A 20,937-nucleotide genomic window follows, 5' to 3' on the forward strand; every position below is an offset into this window, starting at 1 on the left:
TATGTACAGACAAATATCATGGATCTAAAGGGATAAGACAATGGTAGGCACAGGGCCTCCAGTATTGGCTTATTCATTATTATTCTATGTACAGACAAATATCAGGGATCTAAAGGGATAAGACAATAGTAGGCACAGGGCCTCCAGTATTGGCTTGTTCATTATTATTCTTTGTACAGACAAATATCAGGGATCTAAAGGGATAAGACAATGGTAGGCACAGGGCCTCCAGTATTGGCTTATTCATTATTATTCTATGTACAGACAAATATCAGGGATCTAAAGGGATAAGACAATAGTAGGCACAGGGCCTCCAGTATTGGCTTGTTCATTATTATTCTTTGTACAGACAAATATCAGGGATCTAAAGGGATAAGACAATGGTAGGCACAGGGCCTCCAGCTTGGTTTGTTCATTATTATTCTATGTACAGACAAATATCATGGATCTAAAGGGATAAGACAATGGTAGGCACAGGGCCTCCAGTATTGGCTTGTTCATTATTATTCTTTGTACAGACAAATATCATGGATCTAAAGGGATAAGACAATGGTAGGCACAGGGCCTCCAGTATTATTGGCTTATTCATTATTATTCTATGTACAGACAAATATCATGGATCTAAAGGGATAAGACAATGGTAGACACAGGGCCTCCAGTATTATTGGCTTATTCATTATTATTCTATGTACAGACAAATATCATGGATCTAAAGGGATAAGACAATGGTAGGCACAGGGCCTCCAGTATTGGCTTATTCATTATTATTCTATGTACAGACAAATATCAGGGATCTAAAGGGATAAGACAATAGTAGGCACAGGGCCTCCAGTATTGGCTAGTTCATTATTATTCTATGTACAGTCAAATATCATGGATCTAAAGGGATAAGACAATGGTAGGCACAGGGCCTCCAGTATTATTGGCTTATTCATTATTTTTCTATGTACATACCAATATCAGGGATCTAAAGGGATAAGACGATGGTAGGCATAGGGCCTCCAGTATTGGCTTATTCATTATTATTCTATGTACAGACAGATATCAGGGATCTAAAGGGATAAGACAATGGTCGATAAATTACCCATTCTGTAAATTAAAATTAGAAGTTCAACAGTTTTTAACCTCAATTTAATGAACCATTCAAAATTGAATGAAAGTCCCCAAAGTTGTCAATGAAACATTATTATAAAACTTGGGGGACTAGAGTAATAAACAGCCTGATATAGAGTTTAAGTAAGATTTGCAATGGCATCTTAAAAATTGAAGGGTTCAAATTTACGGTGCTTTCTACAAAAGTACCCTTTGAGCTCATTACACCCTACCACTTATTTTCAAAATTATATTAAAATTAATGGAGTAAGTAGTTGCATTGCATAACCTTCTCGATTCCCTAACCTAATATAGCCTAACCTTACCTTAGTTAAAAAACAAGCGTAACACCAACTATTTTAAAAAAAAATAGGTTGAGTGGAAGGGGGCGGGTTTCTGTGCTCAACTCGGCGATTTGAGGGAAACCGCAAAATATTTATATTTTTTGAAACTTTTTAATTGACAATATTTAGCAGAATCCCTTTATTCGTTCCTTGGCTATGTAAATTTCTATCAATCTAATAGAGCATTTTTTTCTGAAAATAATAACAATATATTAGTAATGCAAATATAATATTATACAGTACATATGTATAAGAAAGTATTAGTTTTAAAAATGCAGTAGTTTAAGTTACATAATATTACATCAGGGTTCTAAAGGACAATGGCCGATAAATTTATGTACATCCCAAATGATGATATAAAAAGTTACCCCTTCTGTAGATTACAATTAGTGGTTGAAACGTTTAGACACTAAAAGAACCAACTTATCAAAATTCATCGGGACAATGGGTTGTTTATTACACTGTTCCCCAAAGTTATAAAGTAACCTTTTTAGTAGCGAAGCTACTCTATAATTTGAAATGTCCGTCTGTCCGTCTTAGTTTGGGGAAAACGTGATTTTCTCGGCTCCTGTAATAGATAAAAGGATGAAATTTTTTGACAACATTCCCATTATTAAGGAGCACAATTACCTATAAAACATCAATGGCGGTAGGACCGCTTTTTAGCAGGTTTTATGCTATTTTTGTATTTTTCTCCATATCTTTGGTGTTTATTGGGATTGGTTGGTTTATTAAGTTTACTGTACAAACGTTTTAACCACTAATTGTAATCTACAGAAGAAGTAATTGAGTGTGTTATCATCAATTTATCGGCCATTGTCTAATCCCTTTATATCCCTGCTAATACTTAAAGTTTAACAACTACAGGCAAATTTTCTTCATCCGCGTCATTGGCAAAACACCAACAAAACAAAATTCAATAAAAGTCCCCAAAGTTGTGTATCCTACAAGTAAGAAAACTTTGGGGACTGAAACAGTAATAAATGGTCACATGTTTCTTCTCTCCCCCAAATAAAATGCCCCATCTTAAAACTTAAAGTTGAACCACGACAGGCAAATTCTCTTCATCTGCGTCGTCGGCAAAACACCAACCAAACTTTTTACTACAACAATTCTCAAATCTTTGCGCCTTCTGTTTCAAATCAGCTGATACTTCTTTGGTTTCCTAGAATTAATAGTTATTTATTGCATCGTATTATAGACAGCTTTCCGTGGATATCAATAAAAATGATTAAAACCAGCTTTGTTAAACTAGATTGGCCTATGGCCAGGTATAACAAAACTGGTATTAATTTTAAAATTTTTATTTTATAAAACTTCAAGCAAAGTTTGAAATTGATAGGACAATGCTAACATGTCTAAATTAACGAAAAAAGCTAAATGTTACGGACAGACGGACCCTAATTAAAAAAAATCTTCGCTTTCAAAAAAATACCTTATATTTTTAAATAGATTTGTGAGAGCTCTAACTAGGAAATTATTCTGTGAAACTATATCCACAAAGTTGTACCTAATTGTTATAGGAATAATACCTTAATATTTTCAAATAGATTTGTGAGAGCTCTAACAAGAAAATTATTCTGTGAAACTATATCCACAAAGTTGTACCTAATTGTTATAAGAATAATACCTTAATATTTTCAAATAGATTTGTGAGAGCTCTAACAAGAAAATTATTCTGTGAAACTATATCCACAAAGTTGTACCTAATTGTTATAAGAATAATACCTTAATATTTTCAAATAGATTTGTAAGAGCTCTAACAAGAAAGTTATTCTGTGAAACTATATCCACAAAGAAATCTTGAGGAATCTCCACCATTTGGAAATACAGGTCTGTTATGAAATCCTGAACAAGAAAAAACGGGAATAGTCCCTTTCGTAACATCGCCCCATAAGGGGCGATTCGTCGTATTTTTAAATGGCTTTTTATAGGTTATTTTAGGTTAGGTTAGGTTATATTAAGTTAGGTGATTGCCCCACAGGGTTAGGTAATTGGCCCCGCAGGGTTTGAGCCCCCCGCAGGAGCTAGAAATAGGGGAAAAGCTACTGTGAAAAATACGAAGAATCGCCCCATAAGGTGCGATGTTACGAAAGGGACTATACCCGAAAAAACTAGAAAAATTAACGTACATGATAGCGAAGCTTATGTAATGCAATAAAAGTATCAGGGCTAACAAATATTATTAGTTGAATTTTCTTTATTACTAGCGGCTTCGCCCCTAGCCTCTAGGGGCTTTGGCAAAGAGGTTTGATCAAACAAATTTTTCGTATTTTAGATTTAAAAGAAAAATTAAATTTTTTTTTTGGGGGGTGTTAGTCGACCCCACTATTTTAATTTTAGTTTTGAAAAGAGTTTTTTTTTGGGGGGGGGTATTTTTCCTTTTTTGGGGGGTTGGGGGTTGTCCCCCCCCCTTAAAAAAAAATTAGTTATAAACCTTCCCGGGACCTATGAGGAGCTACCCTGTAAAGGAGAAACCGATCGGTTCAGCGGTTAGCGAGATCCTTCGCTACAAACAAACAGACAGACATCGTTCTACTTTGTATTAAAGAATGCTGAGAACCAGTACCAATCCAATCCAGCGGATATTAACCGGTTTCGAATTCACATTGAAAAAAAATCATTCGTATTTCTTCATGTCAATTTTCCTCTAAAATTCTTAGAAAAATCCGCAAATAATCATTACAAAATCCCTGAAAAATACAATTTAATTTGGATTAACAGTTTCCGAAATATTTAACTTCAGACATAAAAAACTTACTACTTTATATTATAGTATTATTCTAAATCTAAAATTAGATCATGTAGTTGATCCGATGTTGTAACAAGGATGACAACATCCATAAGTAGCGAAGCACAAAAAATCGTCGATGGGAATACGTACAGGTAGATTTAAAAGGTTTTTACTAAAATCAAGAATAGATTTATTGGATAAAATAGACATGAAACCTTGTTTTATTTTGCATGATGACGATGGTCAAAGTAAATTATATTAAAGATGCTCATAACAATGGAAAAAATTATTTTGATACTGATATCCCACAAAAGTTTGAAAATTGCATCAAAATAAACAAAGATATGGGGAAATATGTAAAACATATAAAAATAGCCAAAAACCTGATAAAAGGCAGTCTGGCCGTCATGGTTGTTTTATTAAAACGACAAAAAAATTAATTTTTAAATCCTTAACTTAAAAATTTGGAAAATCGGACCATATACACTGAAGATATGGAAAAAAGTGTTAAATATATAAAAATAGCCTAAAACCTGCCAAAAAGGCAGTCTGGCCGTCATGGTTATCTTCTTTAAAAGACGGGAAATTTAATTTTGATATCTATAACTGAAAAAATTTGAAAATCGGACTATAAACACTGAAGATATGGAGAAAAATGTTAAATATATAAAAACAGCCTAAAACCTGCTAAAAAGGCAGTCATGATTGTTTTCTTAAAAGACGGGAAATTTAATTTTGATATCTATAACTGAAAAAATTTTTGAAAATCGGACAATAAACACTGAAGATATGGAGAAAAATGTGAAAAAAATAAAAATAGCCTAAAACCTGCTAAAAAGGCAGTCTGGCCTTCATGGTTGTTCCTTTAAACGACGGGAAATTTAATTTTGATATCTGTAACTGAAAAAATTTTGAAAATCGGACCACAAACACTGAAGATATGGAGAAAAATGTGAAAAATATAAAAATAGCCTAAAACCTGCTAAAAATCGGTCCGAACGCCAATGATGTTTTAGAGTCAATTGTGCTCCTTAATAATGGGAATGTTGTCAAAAAATTTCAGCATTCTATCTTTTATTGGAGCTGAGTAAATCCCATTTCCCCCATAGCGTTACGGACGGACTCACTGACGGACGGACGGACAAAGTGAATTATAGAGTAGCTTCGCTACTAAAAATGCAATAAAGATTCTTACATTAACTAAGAACTTGACATTAGATATACTATTCTTTGGATCTAGCACCAGATTTTCATGTTCTCCAATAAAGTGAACCAAACAACGGGCTAAAGTAACGGTTCCCCTCTCCTACCCAATCCCGTCCCCTCCTACTGGATTAACGAATTGACCAATTAATGACAGGGAGAATAGCAACCTAAATTGGCGACAATTTTTCCGCTGTCATAATATCCATATTCTACATGTATTAACTTGACGAAGGATTCTTAAAACTTGCGACATTCAAATTCTCTTTAACAAAATGGATAACAAGAGGCTTGTTTAACAATTTTCTTTAAACTTTTCTATTTCTTTTTTTCTGTAAGTATTTTCTTTTTAAAAGCGAAGCTTTTCTAAAGTTAGGGTCGGTCCGTCCGTGTGTCTGTCCGTACGTAACGGATAGCTCTTTTCGTTTATTTAGGCATGTTTGAATTGTCCTATCGATTTCAAACTATGCATGATGATTCCTATAGGAGTTAGGTACAATTTAGAAAGCGTATCAACTCTAAAATCATTACAAGAATGTCCGTACGTATATTTTAAACATGTTAATTTTTTGAAAACAAATTTACTTACAATTTTGCTTCGACTCTTATACTTTTATATTCTGATTATTCAGTGCTGACACTATACAGGTATTAATGTCCGTTTGTCCTAACGTTTCAGTGCCTCGCTTTTATGGATGTTGTCATCCTTGTTTTTTTGTAAGAAGTAAGTCACGTGGGAGTAGAGATTTTCTAGAGAGCGGAGAGGGGTGGTGTTTCAAAAATTTCAGGGGGTGTTGTAGCTCACTGGTAAATTAACGCAACGAGTTACCCTAGGCCTAAAGGGATAAGACAATAACTGATAAATTAGGGTAATTCCCAACAAATGGTACACAAAAGAATGCTATAACTAAGTGACTTTCGAAATATGGGTATGACACATAACTGAGAGTTGGAATTTTGAATACCTCCTTGCTGTTCGGCACAGGATTCCAGTAAACTTGGCAAGGTCATTCAGGTAAAAAGTTAAAATATATTTTTTTAAACTTAAACAAAACATTTCATGTTATCAAATACTGAATCCTATAGTTGTACAAATTTACATCCTCATATAAAATATAGGTGTTCAAGTCGATTTCAGGTTCCAGGTATAATCATTCAAGTCCTGAACTTCCAGGTCTCCAGAAATCTTTAAACGGTTCCTGTGACCGCAATCTTTGACTTAGAGACTTTAAATTTTAAACTTAGGCTTTTTTTATATGTCTTAATGACATATTACAATTCCATAACATCCGTTGCCGTTTACCTGCCGACCGCCGGTTTGCGGCTGGCAGCTGCCAAGTACTGCTACAGCACCCAAAATTTATGTTTTCAGATTTCTAATATAAAATTTACATAAACATAAACATATTCAGAAAACATTGTTCTTCTAGCTTCAATAATAAGAAAATTACAGCCATTTAAAGTTTAAAATAGCAGAGGTTTTTGCTGTAAAATATAAAAGATTATATTGCCGGATATCCGGCCGGATAGTTTCAATATCCGGTATCAAATTAATGAACCAACCAATAAAATTCAATATTAGTACCAAATGTTGTTAAGGTAACGAATAAGTAAACGTTATTATAAAACTTTGGGGACAGGTGTAATAAACAACCCAAAATCCCCTCCCTCATGCTAAGTTACAGTGGTGAAAGTTTGAGTTCAAGTCCTCATGTGGTTACTCTAGTTGTATCCAAAAACAGCTACATATACTTGTCCATTAAGAACAAACTAGCGGCTATATCCCTAGCATCTAAGGGCTAGAAAAATAACATAAAAACATCCAAACTCTACCTGGAACAGACTGGGATGTTTGAGTAGGGAGTCAGCGCAGCCACACAGAAGGTCAACCAGATGTTTCCAGTGTTCAAAGCTGGCATAATTCTGACCAACCAAGAAGCAGAGAAAGCTGAACTGCACCTCAGCCAAAACCTCCTAAAACAAGGAAGGCAACTTCCATAAAAGGGATAAACTTAATATGGATATGCTTAGTATTACAACTTATTTGGACTTTATAGTAGAAATGCTTTTCTCAAGGTGAACGTGATGATTGTTAATCCTACCTGTTCTCAGTTGATCTATGAGCTGTTCCAGCTGATAACTTGTGTCCTAGTGATGGCTGTTAATCCTACCTGAGAGTTTCCCAGCTGTTCTATGAACTGTTCTAGCTGATAACGTCTGACTTGGTGATGATTGTTAATCCTACCTGAGAGTTTCCCAGCTGTTCTATGGACTGTTCTAGCTGAAAACTTCTGTCAAGGTGATGATTGTTAATCCTACCTGAGAGTTTCCCAGCTGTTCTATGAACTGTTCCAGCTGATAACTTCTGTCCAGGATATGTTTGTTAATCCTACCTGTGAGTTTCCCAGCTGTTCTATGAACTGTTCCAGCTGATAACTTCTGTCTTGGTGATGATTGTTAATCCTACCTGAGAGTTTCCCAGTCGTTCTATGAACTGTTCCAGCTGATAACTTCTGTCCAGGATATGTTTGTTAATCCTACCTGTGAGTTTCCCAGCTGTTCTATGAACTGTTCCAGCTGATAACTTCTGTCTTGGTGATGATTGTTAATCCTACCTGAGAGTTTCCCAGTTGTTCTATGAACTGTTCCAGCTGATAACTTCTGTCCAGGATATGTTTGTTAATCCTACCTGTGAGTTTCCCAGCTGTTCTATGAACTGTTCCAGCTGATAACTTCTGTCTTGGATATGATTGGTAATTTTACCTGAGAGTTTCCCAGCTGTTCTATGAACTGTTCCAGTTGATAACTTCTGTCTTGGATATGATTGGTAATTTTACCTGAGAGTTTCCCAGCTGTTCTATGAACTGTTCCAGCTGATAACTCCTGTCCAGATGATGCTTTGTTATCTCTGTGGCACTTGGATTAGGTGGACACCTTTAAATTATTTTAGATATAAATCTGACATATTAAACTGAATAAATCTATTGATCTAAAGGGATAAGCCAATAGCCGATAAATTGATGTACATCCCAAATGATAAGTAAGTAAAATTACCCTTTCTGTAGATTAAAATTAGTGGTTGAAACGTTTGGACACTCGATTTAATGAATCAACCAATCAAAATTCAATAAAAGTCCCAAAAGTTATTATTAAAACGAATATGGAAACGTTATTATAAAACTTTGGGGACTAGTGTAATAAACAGCCCAATGTCCACTCCCTCTCTAAAATAAATCAATTCAGAGATCAGCAAAAACTTTTATTACAACAAGGATGACAACATCCATAAAAGCGAAGCTCTGAAAGGGTAGGACAAACGGACATTAACACTTGTATAATGTCAGAACTGAATAATCAGAATGCGAATGTATAAGAGTCTAAGCAAAATTGTAAGTAAGTTTGTTGAAAAACTGCTTGATACAGGATAATGATTATGGACATACTTACATTTTTAGGACTTGATTATAGAGTTGCTTCGCTTATAATGTTGTACTTTGTTGTCCCAGGAATCAGTATACTAAAAATCAGACCAATCTGATAATTAGGTCACATACAAATTTGTTGTTAAAATGTTAAAAAAATCAACATGTTTAAAATGGACGTACGGACATTCTGGTAATGATTATAGAGTTGCTACGCTTTCTAACTCGTACCTAACTATTACAGGAATCACCATGCAAAATTTGAAATCGATAGGACAATTCTAACATGCCTAAATTAACGAAAAAAGCTATTTAAAAAGTAAAAAAATCAACATGTTTAAAATGGACGCACGGACATTTTGGTAGTGATTATAGAGTTGCTACGCTTTCTAAATCGTACCTAACTACTAAAGGAATCACCATGCAAAATTGGAAATCGATAGGACAATTCTAACATGTCTAAATTAACGAAAAAAGCTATCCGTTACGGACGGACGTACGGACGGACGGACCGACCCTAATTATAGAAAAGCTTCGCTTTTAAAAAGACAGACACACAAACAAACTCAAAGAGAGGCTACACAACAAAATTAAAACTTTGAAAGTATCTTGATTAGAATTTTTAAATAGATCAGTAATCAGAAAAACTAGAAAACTTTATATGTGGGCGGGATATTTAAATACAAATGTAGGGAATCATTAACAAATGACGTAAAACTAACAATTCTATGTACTGAACTTCTGAAGTTAAACATTTTTTATTAAGATTGTCAAAGTTACAAATAATAGCAAAAAAACTGCGCTCGTGGTTTAATAAGTTGAGCATCCGCACGTCATTGGGTTCGAATCTCAGCTAAACCGGGTAATAACTAAAGGCATTAAAAAATAGTACATACTGCTGCAATACCAGATGCGCCATATTAATAGACAGAGTATTGAGATTGCCTTGGCAAAAAAAACAGGCGCAACTCATTACCATGCACAGTTAGCACTTTAAGACAAAGGTCGTGCAATCAAAGAGTTGGTTGCCTTTTGGGTGTTACTTAACCTAATACCCCTGGTGTTTGGACAGAAAAAGGAGAGATTTGGCTCCTCCTAGTTATCCTTGGTTGTTGGATCTGACGTTAAACGCGACAAGGACAGCATCCTCGCCGTAAAAAAGTGTATCTTTATTTATTGGGCTTAAATACAGTTGAAATACGCATGTAAACATAAAAATGTTTAAAAATATGTTGAAATTACATTACTGTTGTTAGATGTTATAATCGAGCTGCATTGGATAAACTTTTTCTTCTTAAAAATTTCTTAAATTTCTCAAGATTCCAGGGTTTCGGATCCGCATTGATTTTATGCGGATCCGGATCCGGATCCTCAAAATTTGGTCAGTGCGGATCCGGATCCGGATGCGGATCCGGATCCTACTGGATCCGGATCCGGATCTTTGACAATAAAAATAAAATCACCAAATTTTAAAAAAAAAATTATTCTTTAATTCGAAGTCAAAAATACTTTTATTTTCAAGTCTGAACCTAAACCTTAAAGATTGGCTCTCATCAAGAGAATGTCTGAGATTTTATATAAATTTAGGTAGATTTTTCCATTTTTTCCGCATTTTTTGGAGTCTAAGGATCCGGATCCGCATTTTTTTGCGGATCCGGATCCGGATCCTTGGACTCAAAAATATGCGGATCCTTGCGGATCCGGATCCAGATCCGGATCCGAAACCCTGCAAGATTCATTATCATTAGGTATTATATCTTGGATCTAAGACCAGATTTATATTTTAGTAGGTATTCATGGCACAGGTTTTAATCCTGCAGATATTTATCGGTTTCGAACCAATACTGGAAAATCATAATTAGGGTTGGCAATCCGTATCCGAATCCGGGATCCGGAAACCGCCCAATTTTTGGTCAATTTTGGAATCCGAATCCGGAATCCGTTTTTAATAGCGGATTCGGATTCTTACTTGGTAGGCTAAATTTAGCGTCTTGAGTTTTTTTTTTCAACTCCCCCTTTTTGAAGGCAAAGATTATCATCATTATATATAAAATCTGGTTCGATTATCGGAAGTGAATTATAGAGAACACCAAGAACATTAATTTTTAGGACATATGTATCATTATATACATCACTTAAATTTTTTAATTTTTAAAAAAGCCTTTTAAAATATTGCTAGAATCCGGAATCCGGCAAAAATAATAATCCGAAATTCGCCATTTTTTTGACGGTTGTAAGAATCCGAATCCGGTCCAAAAATTTGACGGATTGCCATCCCTAATCATAATACTCTTTACCTGGATTTAGAAATCTGTGTATAGTTGATATTTGTGCCAGGGCGCGGGGTAAGGTCAGGTAGGTTATCTTCGTCGGCGGTACCCTTAAATAAAGTGTTTGTGAAGTATTTAGCAGGTTTTGATAGACTTTGGGGACCAATTATGATTGACGTCACGTCTGCTGTGCCCTGAAATACTGGTCACAATCAGGGAGCTAGGGATGGAACAATGGAACGAATATTCCACCTTTAAAATCTTGGGCACTTGCTTAAAGTGTTTGTGAAGGATTTAGCAGGTTTTGGTTAGCTTTGGGGACCAATTATGATTGACGTCACATAAAAAACATTGGTTGATATTTGTCCCAGGATGCGGGGTTAGGTCAGGTAGATTGTCTTCGTCGGCGGTGTCCTGAATTAAAGTGTTTGTGAAGTATTGTGAAGCATGTTTTGACCCATTATGATAGACGTCACGTCTGCTGTGCCCTGAAATACTGGTCACAATCAGGGATCTAGGGATGGAACAATGGAACGAATATTGCATCTTTTAAATCTTGGGCACTTGCTTAAAGTGTTTGTGAAGGATTTAGCAGGTTTTGATAGACTTTGGGGACCAATTATGATTGACGTAACGTCTGCTGTACCCTTAAATAATGGTCATAATCAGGATATTAGATGGGACAATGGATTAATTATTCCATCTTTTAGTGGTCTTAAACCTTGGGAACTCGCTTAAATTGTTTGTGAAGGATTTTGAAGGTTTTGGCCAACTTTGGGGACCAATTATAATGGATACAATCCTTATACTAAAGTAACAGGATGTTTGTCTGTGTGTCTGTACCGAAGGATCTCGCTAACCGCTGAACCGATTGGGTTCTCCTTAACAGGGTAGATTCTCATATGTCCCGGAAAGGTTTTTTAACTATTTTGGGGGAGGGTACCGCCACCCTCCAAAAGAAATCACAATAAAACGAGAAAAAAAATAAATATTTCCGCCGCAGTGTCGCTAGCGTAGTCGCGCTGCGTAGAAGCATGAATTTAACAGCTGATAACATACACAAATTATTTCTCAAATTAGATATTTAAAATATTTAAAGAAAAAGACATCTAAATGCCATTAGAGGCCTCTAGGGGCGTAGCCGCTAGTAAGGCATATAAAGATGGGAAAATGGATCAAATATTCAATATTCTAGTGGTTTATAATTTTGGGGACTTGCTTAAAATGTATGTCTCAAGAATTTAGCAGATTTTGCTAGTTTTGGGCTAAATAGATTAACTTACTTCTGGACTGTTAACCATTTCTGTAACAGAGCTGATAAATTTCTCTTCCGGTTCCAATTTCTCTAACTTTTCTTTCCTTAAAAAATAAAATTCATATGATTCATAAATTCTATTATACAACAGGTAGAATGTCAGCAGGGATCTAAAGGGATAAGACACTGGCCAAGTGATGTACATCAACAATGAAGATATACAAAATTACCACATCTGTTGATTACAAATAGTACTTGAAAAGTTTGAACTTAGTGAACCAATCAATCCAAATTCATTAAAAGCCCCCAAAGCGTAAACCTGGTATATAGGCTTTATCTTTGGACTGAAAGGATAGGTTATTAGGAATAAAATCATTCTTATATGATGAATTTTCCCAAGTTTTAAGATTTTTTAGATAGGCCTCCAGGTTCCTGAGCTCCAGGCCTCTAGGTAAAAATGAAAAAAACATTTTTTTTCAAGAGTTAGAGGTCAACTTTTAAAACAAAATATGCATCTTTTTGAATGTTATTCACATATTTTAAGAAAAAACATGCATATTTTGTTTCATAAGCTGACTTCTAACTCTTCACAATTTTTTTTTCATTTTTACCTGTACAGAGACCACCTGGAGGCCTATCCAAAAAATCTTAAAACTTGGTAAAATTCATCAACTTCCCCTCCCCCCTTATTATAAAACTTTTGGGACTAGTGTTATAAACAGCACAATGTCCCCTACCTCCATGATATTTCACTGTGTGTGTGTGTATGTTCCTGTACCAAAAGATCTTGATAACTGTTGTCCTTATTTTTCTAATTCAAACCTTTCCTGGACTTGAGAAAGCTTTACTGTAAAGGAGAACCATATCGGTTTAGAAATTAGCGAGATCCTTCGCTACACACCAACACGTCAACCCAACATCTCTTCAACTGTCGACAAAAACCCACTAACCTCAACACGAAGTAGGGTTGGCAATCCGAATCCGGAATCCGCCCAATTTTTGAATCCAAATCAGGAATCCGTTTTTTAATAGCGGATTCGGATTCTTAATATGTAGGCTAAAATTAGCGTCTTCGAGTTTTTTCTTTCAACTCCCCCTTTTTGAAGGCAAAGATTATCATCATTAAATATAAAATCTTTTAAAATCTGGTTCGATTCTCGGAAGTGAATTATAGAGAACACCAAGAACATTAATCTTAAGGACATATGTTGCACTTTTTTAAAAAAGCCTTTTAAAATATTGCTAGAATCCGGAATCAAAATCCGGAATTCGTCATATTTTTGGACGAATTCTTGTAAGAATCCGAATTAGATCCAAAAATTTGATGGATTGCCATACCTAACACGAAGGGTCTATGGAAAAACCCAGTAAAGGGTGCCAGATTCCTGGATTTGCCAAAAGATGTTGATGATCGAGTTTAGAAGGATCTGGGCTAAAGAAGAAAAGAAAGAAAGAAAGAAAGAAGCACACCAACACGTCAAATAGACATCCTGTTACTTTTATATGTAGTTTAAGAATGGTTTTTAAAAAAATAAAACAGTAAATGGAAACAATATAAACAACAATGGGCCAGTTATTCCAGTATGGCTTCGAAACCGATTAATATCCGCTAGGCGGCTAGATTAAAACTGGTTCTCAGCCATACTGAAAAATCATATATAGCATTGTATTAGAGACAATTTTCCACGAATATTAAAGTAAAAATCATTAAATTAATACCAGTTTTGTTACCCCGGGCTACGACCTCTTGAAGCTATCAAAGTTGGTTTTAATCAATAACCGCGGAAAGCTGTCTATAAGTGCGATAAATAACTTTTATACTTACTTGATCCTGGAGGTGAGCATCAGCCATTTGTTATAGGATTGGTAAGGATAAGCTCCAAGTCTGTGGTCAATATTCTGTAAATCTGATTTCAAATTATCTTTATCCTAAAATAATGGATTTAATATTTCTTGGATGTTGCACCATATTATCATGTACCCTTATAAAGTGAAACTTATAGCTGGCTAAAATAACTACCCCCCCCCCCGCATCCTACTAGGGATAAGCACCAAGAGTGTGGTCAATATTCTATAAATCAGATTTCATAGTATTTTTATCCTAGAATATAATGAATGAATATGAATGGATGTGGAATATACAAGGATATTTTGACGTGGGGAATTATCATCAATTTTGGTTACTAACATATAAATCATTAATTGGTCAGGTCATTCATTCAGTAAGAGGGAAGGGGATTGGGTTGGGTGGATGATGGGGAGATTTCAGCCAGCTGAAAAATTCACTTTTATAGAGTGATAAACTATAATATATACTATAGTATTAGTATTATTATAGTTTACTAACTTGATGTTTATTTGTATAATAATTGTGATTTCAGATATAATGTAAAATGTATTTGTTATCCTCTCCCTTTAACTTATGTGTGTTTATTTCCAGATAAGTATATCTTGGTAGAATGTGAGGAAGAGAGAAAGAGGATGTGCATTTGTCTGTATTAAGTGAGAAGTAAGTCACTTTATCAATAGTAGCAGCAGCTACGTTTCGATCTACGGACCATCTCTTTCTCTCATAGGTTAGTTAGACTAAAACAGAAATGGCTCCAGGAGTGAGCATAAATGTACCTGTGCTGAGTAAAGCAAGGTCATATGAAACTTGGAAAAAGGAAATTGAACTTTGGTGTAAAATTACTGATATCAAAAAGGAAAAATTAGGTATTACTATAGCATTAGCATTACCTGATGATGAATGTCATTTTGGTACAGACATAAAGTCAGAAATTCTGGAAAATTTAACTGTTGAGCAGTTAGAATCTCCAGAGGGTCCAGTACATATCACAGATTATTTATATAAGATTCTAAGTAAGGATAAAACAGTGGATAAGTTTCAAAGGTTTAAGGATTTTGTAAATTGCAAAAGAAAAGATAATCAAAACATTGATGATTTTCTTAGGAATTTTGATTCCCATGTCAATCGTCTGAAAGGAGTCGGACAAAAGATTGATGGAGACATTATTACATTTATGCTAATTTTAAATGCCAATCTGGAAAGATGGGAGGTTAGTATGATAATGTCTAAGCTAGACTTTGATGAAGTTTTACTAGTATATGATAAAGCTAAGAAGCAAATGAGGCAGGTATTAGGTAATACTATTTCTTCAGCTTCAGAAACACCTGAAGGTAAATCTAAAGATAGTTTTACAATAAAATCTGAGCCAGTTGAGGATGTATTAGCAGCGAATGGCTATAGAGGAGGCTTCAGAAGAGGCCAAGGTAATAATAGAGGAAGAGGCCAAGGGAGAGGTAATGGTTATCAGGGTAACAGACCCAATAACAATGGTAATAGACCATTCCAATCCGGTGGGAAACCGGTAGGTAAGAAAAATGGAATCGGTCGAGATGGTAATCAACTCAGATGTAGAATATGTGAGTCCACTCATCATTTTGTTAGAGATTGTCCTCACAAGAATGAGAGTGTGAATTATACTGAAAACACTGATAATTCTCAAAGCAATGAGAATGAACATGTGTTTTTCAGTGACATTGCTTTAAAAGCAAGTGATCCCAAGACCATGGCGCATTTTACTGCAGAAGCAATAAATTGTGCTGCTCTTGACACTTGCTGCTCTTCCTCAGTAGCAGGTGAAGAGTGGATGCAAATATACATAGCATCGTTACCAGGTAACATGAAAGATATGGTTGTAGGACCAATGAAAGGAAATAAAACATTCCAGTTTGGTAATCTAGGTTTACTAAAATCTGTAGGTAGATATAGGATTCCTGCCATGATAGCTGGAAAGCTTGATCAACTGGAAGTTGATGTAATCAGTTCAGATATTCCTCTGCTTTTGTCTAAGAAAGACATGAAGAAGAGAGGTATGATTCTAAATCTTAATGAAGATAAAGTCTACTTCTCAAAGAATAATAACAAATCAGAAGATTTGTTTACTTCTTCAGCAGGACATTACATTTTGCCACTACTAGAGAAAAGTGGTGAGGTGTGTCAGGTTGAAGAAGTATTGGCAGTAGATTTCAAATCATGTGAAGATAATGAATGCCAAAAGGCATTATTAAAACTTCACAAGCAATTTGGTCACAGACCAAAGAAATGTTTTGTTGATCTCTTGAAAGGGGCTAATGCATGGCAACCAAGAATGGGTTCTATGCTTGACAAGATTATTGACGGCTGTGAAGCCTGTATTCTTAGAAAAAGAAGTCCTGATAGGCCTGCAGTAGCAATGCCAATGGCAACCGACTTTAATGAAAAAGTGGCTATTGATCTTAAGAAATGGAAATCAGGACACATTTTGTATATGATTGATATGTATACAAGATTAACTCAAGCAGCGTTTATACCTAATAAAAATCCAGAACATGTTATTACTGCAATTCTAGTAAAGTGGATTGCTGTATATGGTGTCCCTAAGGCAATTTTGAATGATAATGGGGGAGAATTTGTAAATGCTGAGATGCAAGAGCTCAAGTCCTGGTTGAATATTGTAGATCTTACTACAGGGGCTGAAGCTGCTTACCAAAATGGTATGTGTGAAAAGAATCACTATACTGTTGACAATATAGTAGATAGAATATATGAAGATTTTCCAAATATACCCATTCATGCAAAATTGGCGTGGGCTTGCATGGCTAAGAATTGCCTGCAAAATGTACATGGATACAGTCCTAATCAATTGGTGTTTGGAAGGAATCCAAATTTGCCAAATATTATGACTGATGGCCCCCCTTCATGAGAAGAAAGCACAGTAAGTGATAGGTTAGGTGCTCATATTGCGGCTTTAAAAGCAAGTCGCAAAGGTTTCATTGAGTCAGAATTTAGCGAGAGAATCAAAAGAGCTCTTAAGTCTAAAATAAGGCGTGCAGAGATGCAGCTTGAACATGGAGATATTGTGTATTATCTTCGTGAAGGTATAAACAGATGGAGAGGCCCTGCCAAAGTTATGTTTCAAGATGGTAAGATTATTCATCTTAGGCATGGAGCCAATGTTGTAAGATGTTCAGCAAACAGGATTGTTAAGGCTAAGGAGGAGCTAGCCGCTAAAGTAAGAGGTGAAGATAACTGCAAGAATGTAGTTGATTCCTTGCCAAGTAGTGTAAAGGAGAATGCAGTTGAGGATAATACTAATAATTCTTCTATGATAGAATTTGCTGAAGATAACATTGAGACTGTAGGTTCTCAGATGTTGCCTGATAATGAGAGTGAATTTGTTGAAGCTAATACTTCACAAAAAGAGGATTTAAGTGTACAAGAAGGTACCTTAAATGAAGAAATTTATTCAAACAAAAGGAAAGCTGACAAAGAGTTGACTCCTGTTAAGAATACTAAACAGGCCAAAATTAACCTTATCCGTGTCAATGATAAAGTTAGAATCCGTCAAGAAGATGGTACCTGGAATGAAGCAACCGTTATCAGCAGAGGTGGCAAAGCTTCTGGAAAATATTCTAACATTTGGAATATAAAGTATGAAGATAATACTCAAGCTTGGTTCGACAGTGAAGCAGTTGAATTTGAAAAGATTCAAGATACACCTGAGGAAGTTCATGCGGTTATGGTTCCTAAAAGTTTGCAAAAGCAACCAGAATGTTTAGCAGCAAAGGAAGCAGAACTTCAAAAGCTGAAAGACTTCAAGACATATGAAGTTGTAGCGGATGTTGGTCAACCTAGAATCACTACAACCTGGGTGGTTTGTGAAAAAGATGATGGAATTAAAGCTAGATTAGTAGCAAGGGGCTATGAAGAAACAAATGAAATTGTTTCAGATTCCCCAACTATGACCAAAAGCTCTCTTAGATTGATATTGTCTTTAGCTGCTAGCAAAAGCTGGCAGGTAGAGACAACTGACATTAAGTCAGCGTTTCTCCAAGGGGAACAAATTCAACGCGAAGTTTTTGTCAAACCCCCTAAGGAGGCAAATCTTGAAAAAGACAAGATTTGGAAGCTCTTAAAATGCTTGTATGGCTTAAAAGATGCTTCTCGACAATGGTATGAAAGAGTTATTGATGAACTCTTTAAAGCAGGATTTAGGGCAACTGAACTTGATCCTGCAGTTTTCTTCATGGTCAACCAAAATGGTGAGGTAATTGGAATTGTAGGTGTACATGTTGATGATTTTATTCATGCAGGTACTATGGAATTTAATGAAAAAGTCATTATTCCATTAATGAATGCTTTCCAGGTTGGCAAGAATGAGAAAGGTAGTTTTATGTATACTGGTTTTAAGATAAACCAATCTAACTATGGAATTATGTTAGATCAAAATACTTATGTAGAGAAAAATCTGAAAGTCCAACCTTTGGAGCCAAGTAGGGCTCGTCAAAAGAATTCTCCTCTATCAGAAGGAGAACTTTCTGATCTGAGAAAAATGGTTGGTGGAATTAATTGGGTTGTTAGAGCCACTAGACCAGATATTTCATTTGAGTTGATAGATTTGAGCACAAAATTTAAGAAAGGCACTGTTGATGATCTAGTAAGAGCTAGAAAAGTCATTCAACATCTGAAAGAAAGTGAGTGTAAGATTTTCTTTCCTAAACTTGATGTAGCAAGTTTAGAGATTCTGGTCTATACTGATGCATCATTTGGAAATATCAATGATGGTCTAGGCTCTGTAGGTGGTCAATTGATATTCCTTAAAGATAAGGATGACAATATGTCATTGATTGAGTGGCAGGCTAACAAAGTCCGTAGAATTGTTAGGAGTACAATTGCAGCTGAAGCACTCAGCTTGGTAGATGGGTTAGAAAATGCTATTTACCTTAGGAGACTGATAGCTGAGCTGACTGGGAAAGCAGCAGATAGTATCAAGATTAAAGCTATTACTGATAATCGCTCTTGTGTTGATGCTATCATGTCTACTTCTTTGATTGATGATAAGAGATTGAGAATTGAGATTGGTATGCTAAAATGCATGCTTAAAGAAAGAGTTATCAATCAAATCAAGTGGGTTAAAGGTGCAGATCAATTGGCTGATTGTCTTACTAAAAGAGGGGCATCTGGTCTTAATCTCTTGCATATTGTTCAAAATGGTAAGCACTAATAACTCTTTGTTTAAATATAAACAAGAGTTATATTTTTTTCTTTAACATGATCCCTAGTTATTTTAGAATAAATAACCTATTTTTTTATTCGTGTTTTTATCAAAAGACACTTTTACAATAAGTAAAAGTATATCCTAGAATTGGATTTTTAGTTTTTTTACTGTTTTTTACAGAAACTAGTTTTCAGATTAAAATGTGACTTTAGAATAAGTATTCATTTTATTTCTTATTTGTATGGTTTATGCAAAAACCATGTTTTTTTCAGATTAAAGTGTAAGTATTCATTTTATATCTTATTTTTTTTCAGATTAAAGTGTGACTTTAGAATAAGTATCTATTCATTTTATTTCTTATTTTTTTTTGGTTTATGCAAAAACCATGTATTTTTTTCTGCTTGTTTTATGTTAAGCAAAAGTAGCAGAAAATAATTTGTTCCACTGTGCTTTAAAGATTAAGTTCAGTAGGTATGATTTTATTCTTTTGACTTGATTTTAGTATAGTTGAAGTTTTTTTTTACTATTAAATTGTTTTGGAAGCAGCCAACAATTATAAAAATAGTTGATATTAATATTTGATTATTTTGAATATTTTGGAAAATAATATATATTTTTTTCAGAAATTGTTTAATATAACAATGAGTGTCATGGTAATTCGCTCCAGAATGCCTAAAAGCAAGTATTTCCACTACAGGTTACCTGGAAGTTCTGTGGATACCTGTAAGATTTTGTATGTTGGTTGTGAGGACTCATTTTCTGATTTCTCAGAAACTTTGAAGTCTATTCCAGGCATTGACAATACTCTAGCCTGTTTAATGTTTGAATCTGACACTGAAGTGAATCAGCTTGTCAATGAACTAGAGATGTTCATCAAAAACTGCAAGTATGATGACATCAAAGTTGTTTTGGATATTTTTAGTTTGTATAAACATCTTGGATTAGTAGAATGTCAGAACATTCTGTGTTCTTCATGAATACCTATTGTGCAACTGGAATATCCGGTTTGCCTTTGCTCCCCCTCTTTTAACCCCATCTGAAAGTACTCAGTGGGAAGAGGTGTCTAAAATACAGGAATTTGTTAATCAACAAAATGTAAATGAGGGTAAGAATCCTTTGTTCCCATTTAGATGGGTTATGAGATTTAACAAAAACAATCTACTCTACCATGTTCCCTCTAACTGGGAGGAAGATGGTGTGACACTAAATCTGAAAGGTTCTAAGGCTTATTTCCGTTGTATTTGGATGTATATCCGTGATTCCATGGATGCTAGTTTGGTCAAATACGACCTAAACTCTAGGATTAAGCCACAAACTCCATCTTCTTTTAGATCTGTAAACACACAGTCTAGAAGATCTGTAGGTGTAGGCCGCAGGTTTAGCTCAGTTTCATGTGGTAACCATGATGCTAGGGCTGTTCTTTCTCACCGCAGAGTCAATTCAGTTCCACATGGCAACCATAATGCCAGGTTGGTTATTTCTCACCGCAGAATCACCAGAGAGCTGGAGCTGTGCAAGAGACTCATGTCTATGAACATTGTTGGCTACAATACACGTGGTGGGGTTGAAGAGAT

At 35.1% G+C, this 20,937-nt stretch overlaps 2 protein-coding genes across 2 annotated transcripts in view; both read right to left on the bottom strand.

The window, feature by feature from the left end:
- LOC145327176 (zinc finger protein 277) overlaps positions 1–1,623 on the bottom strand; it is a 34,898-nt gene extending 33,275 nt beyond the window's left edge. The window contains exon 1 of the mRNA XM_080170745.1: positions 1,588–1,623. The gene's annotated coding sequence lies outside the window, so the exon portion shown is untranslated. The remainder of the gene's footprint in view (positions 1–1,587) is intronic.
- A 519-nt stretch (positions 1,624–2,142) lies between these two features.
- Positions 2,143–20,937, bottom strand: part of LOC145327173 (protein AAR2 homolog) — a 38,533-nt gene continuing 19,738 nt past the window's right edge. Inside the window, exons 5-11 of the mRNA XM_080170743.1 lie at positions 14,146–14,249; positions 12,349–12,424; positions 11,093–11,175; positions 8,211–8,307; positions 7,207–7,347; positions 3,165–3,284; positions 2,143–2,601 (exon numbers count right to left, since the gene is read on the bottom strand). Of these exons, the coding sequence (XP_080026869.1) occupies positions 2,470–2,601; positions 3,165–3,284; positions 7,207–7,347; positions 8,211–8,307; positions 11,093–11,175; positions 12,349–12,424; positions 14,146–14,249 (753 nt within the window). The 3' untranslated portion in view covers positions 2,143–2,469. The remainder of the gene's footprint in view (positions 2,602–3,164; positions 3,285–7,206; positions 7,348–8,210; positions 8,308–11,092; positions 11,176–12,348; positions 12,425–14,145; positions 14,250–20,937) is intronic.

This window comes from Acartia tonsa, chromosome 8 (genome assembly GCF_053477335.1).
Source record: "Acartia tonsa isolate MP-2025a chromosome 8, ASM5347733v1, whole genome shotgun sequence".
In the NCBI taxonomy this organism is placed as follows: Eukaryota; Metazoa; Arthropoda; class Copepoda; order Calanoida; family Acartiidae; genus Acartia; species Acartia tonsa.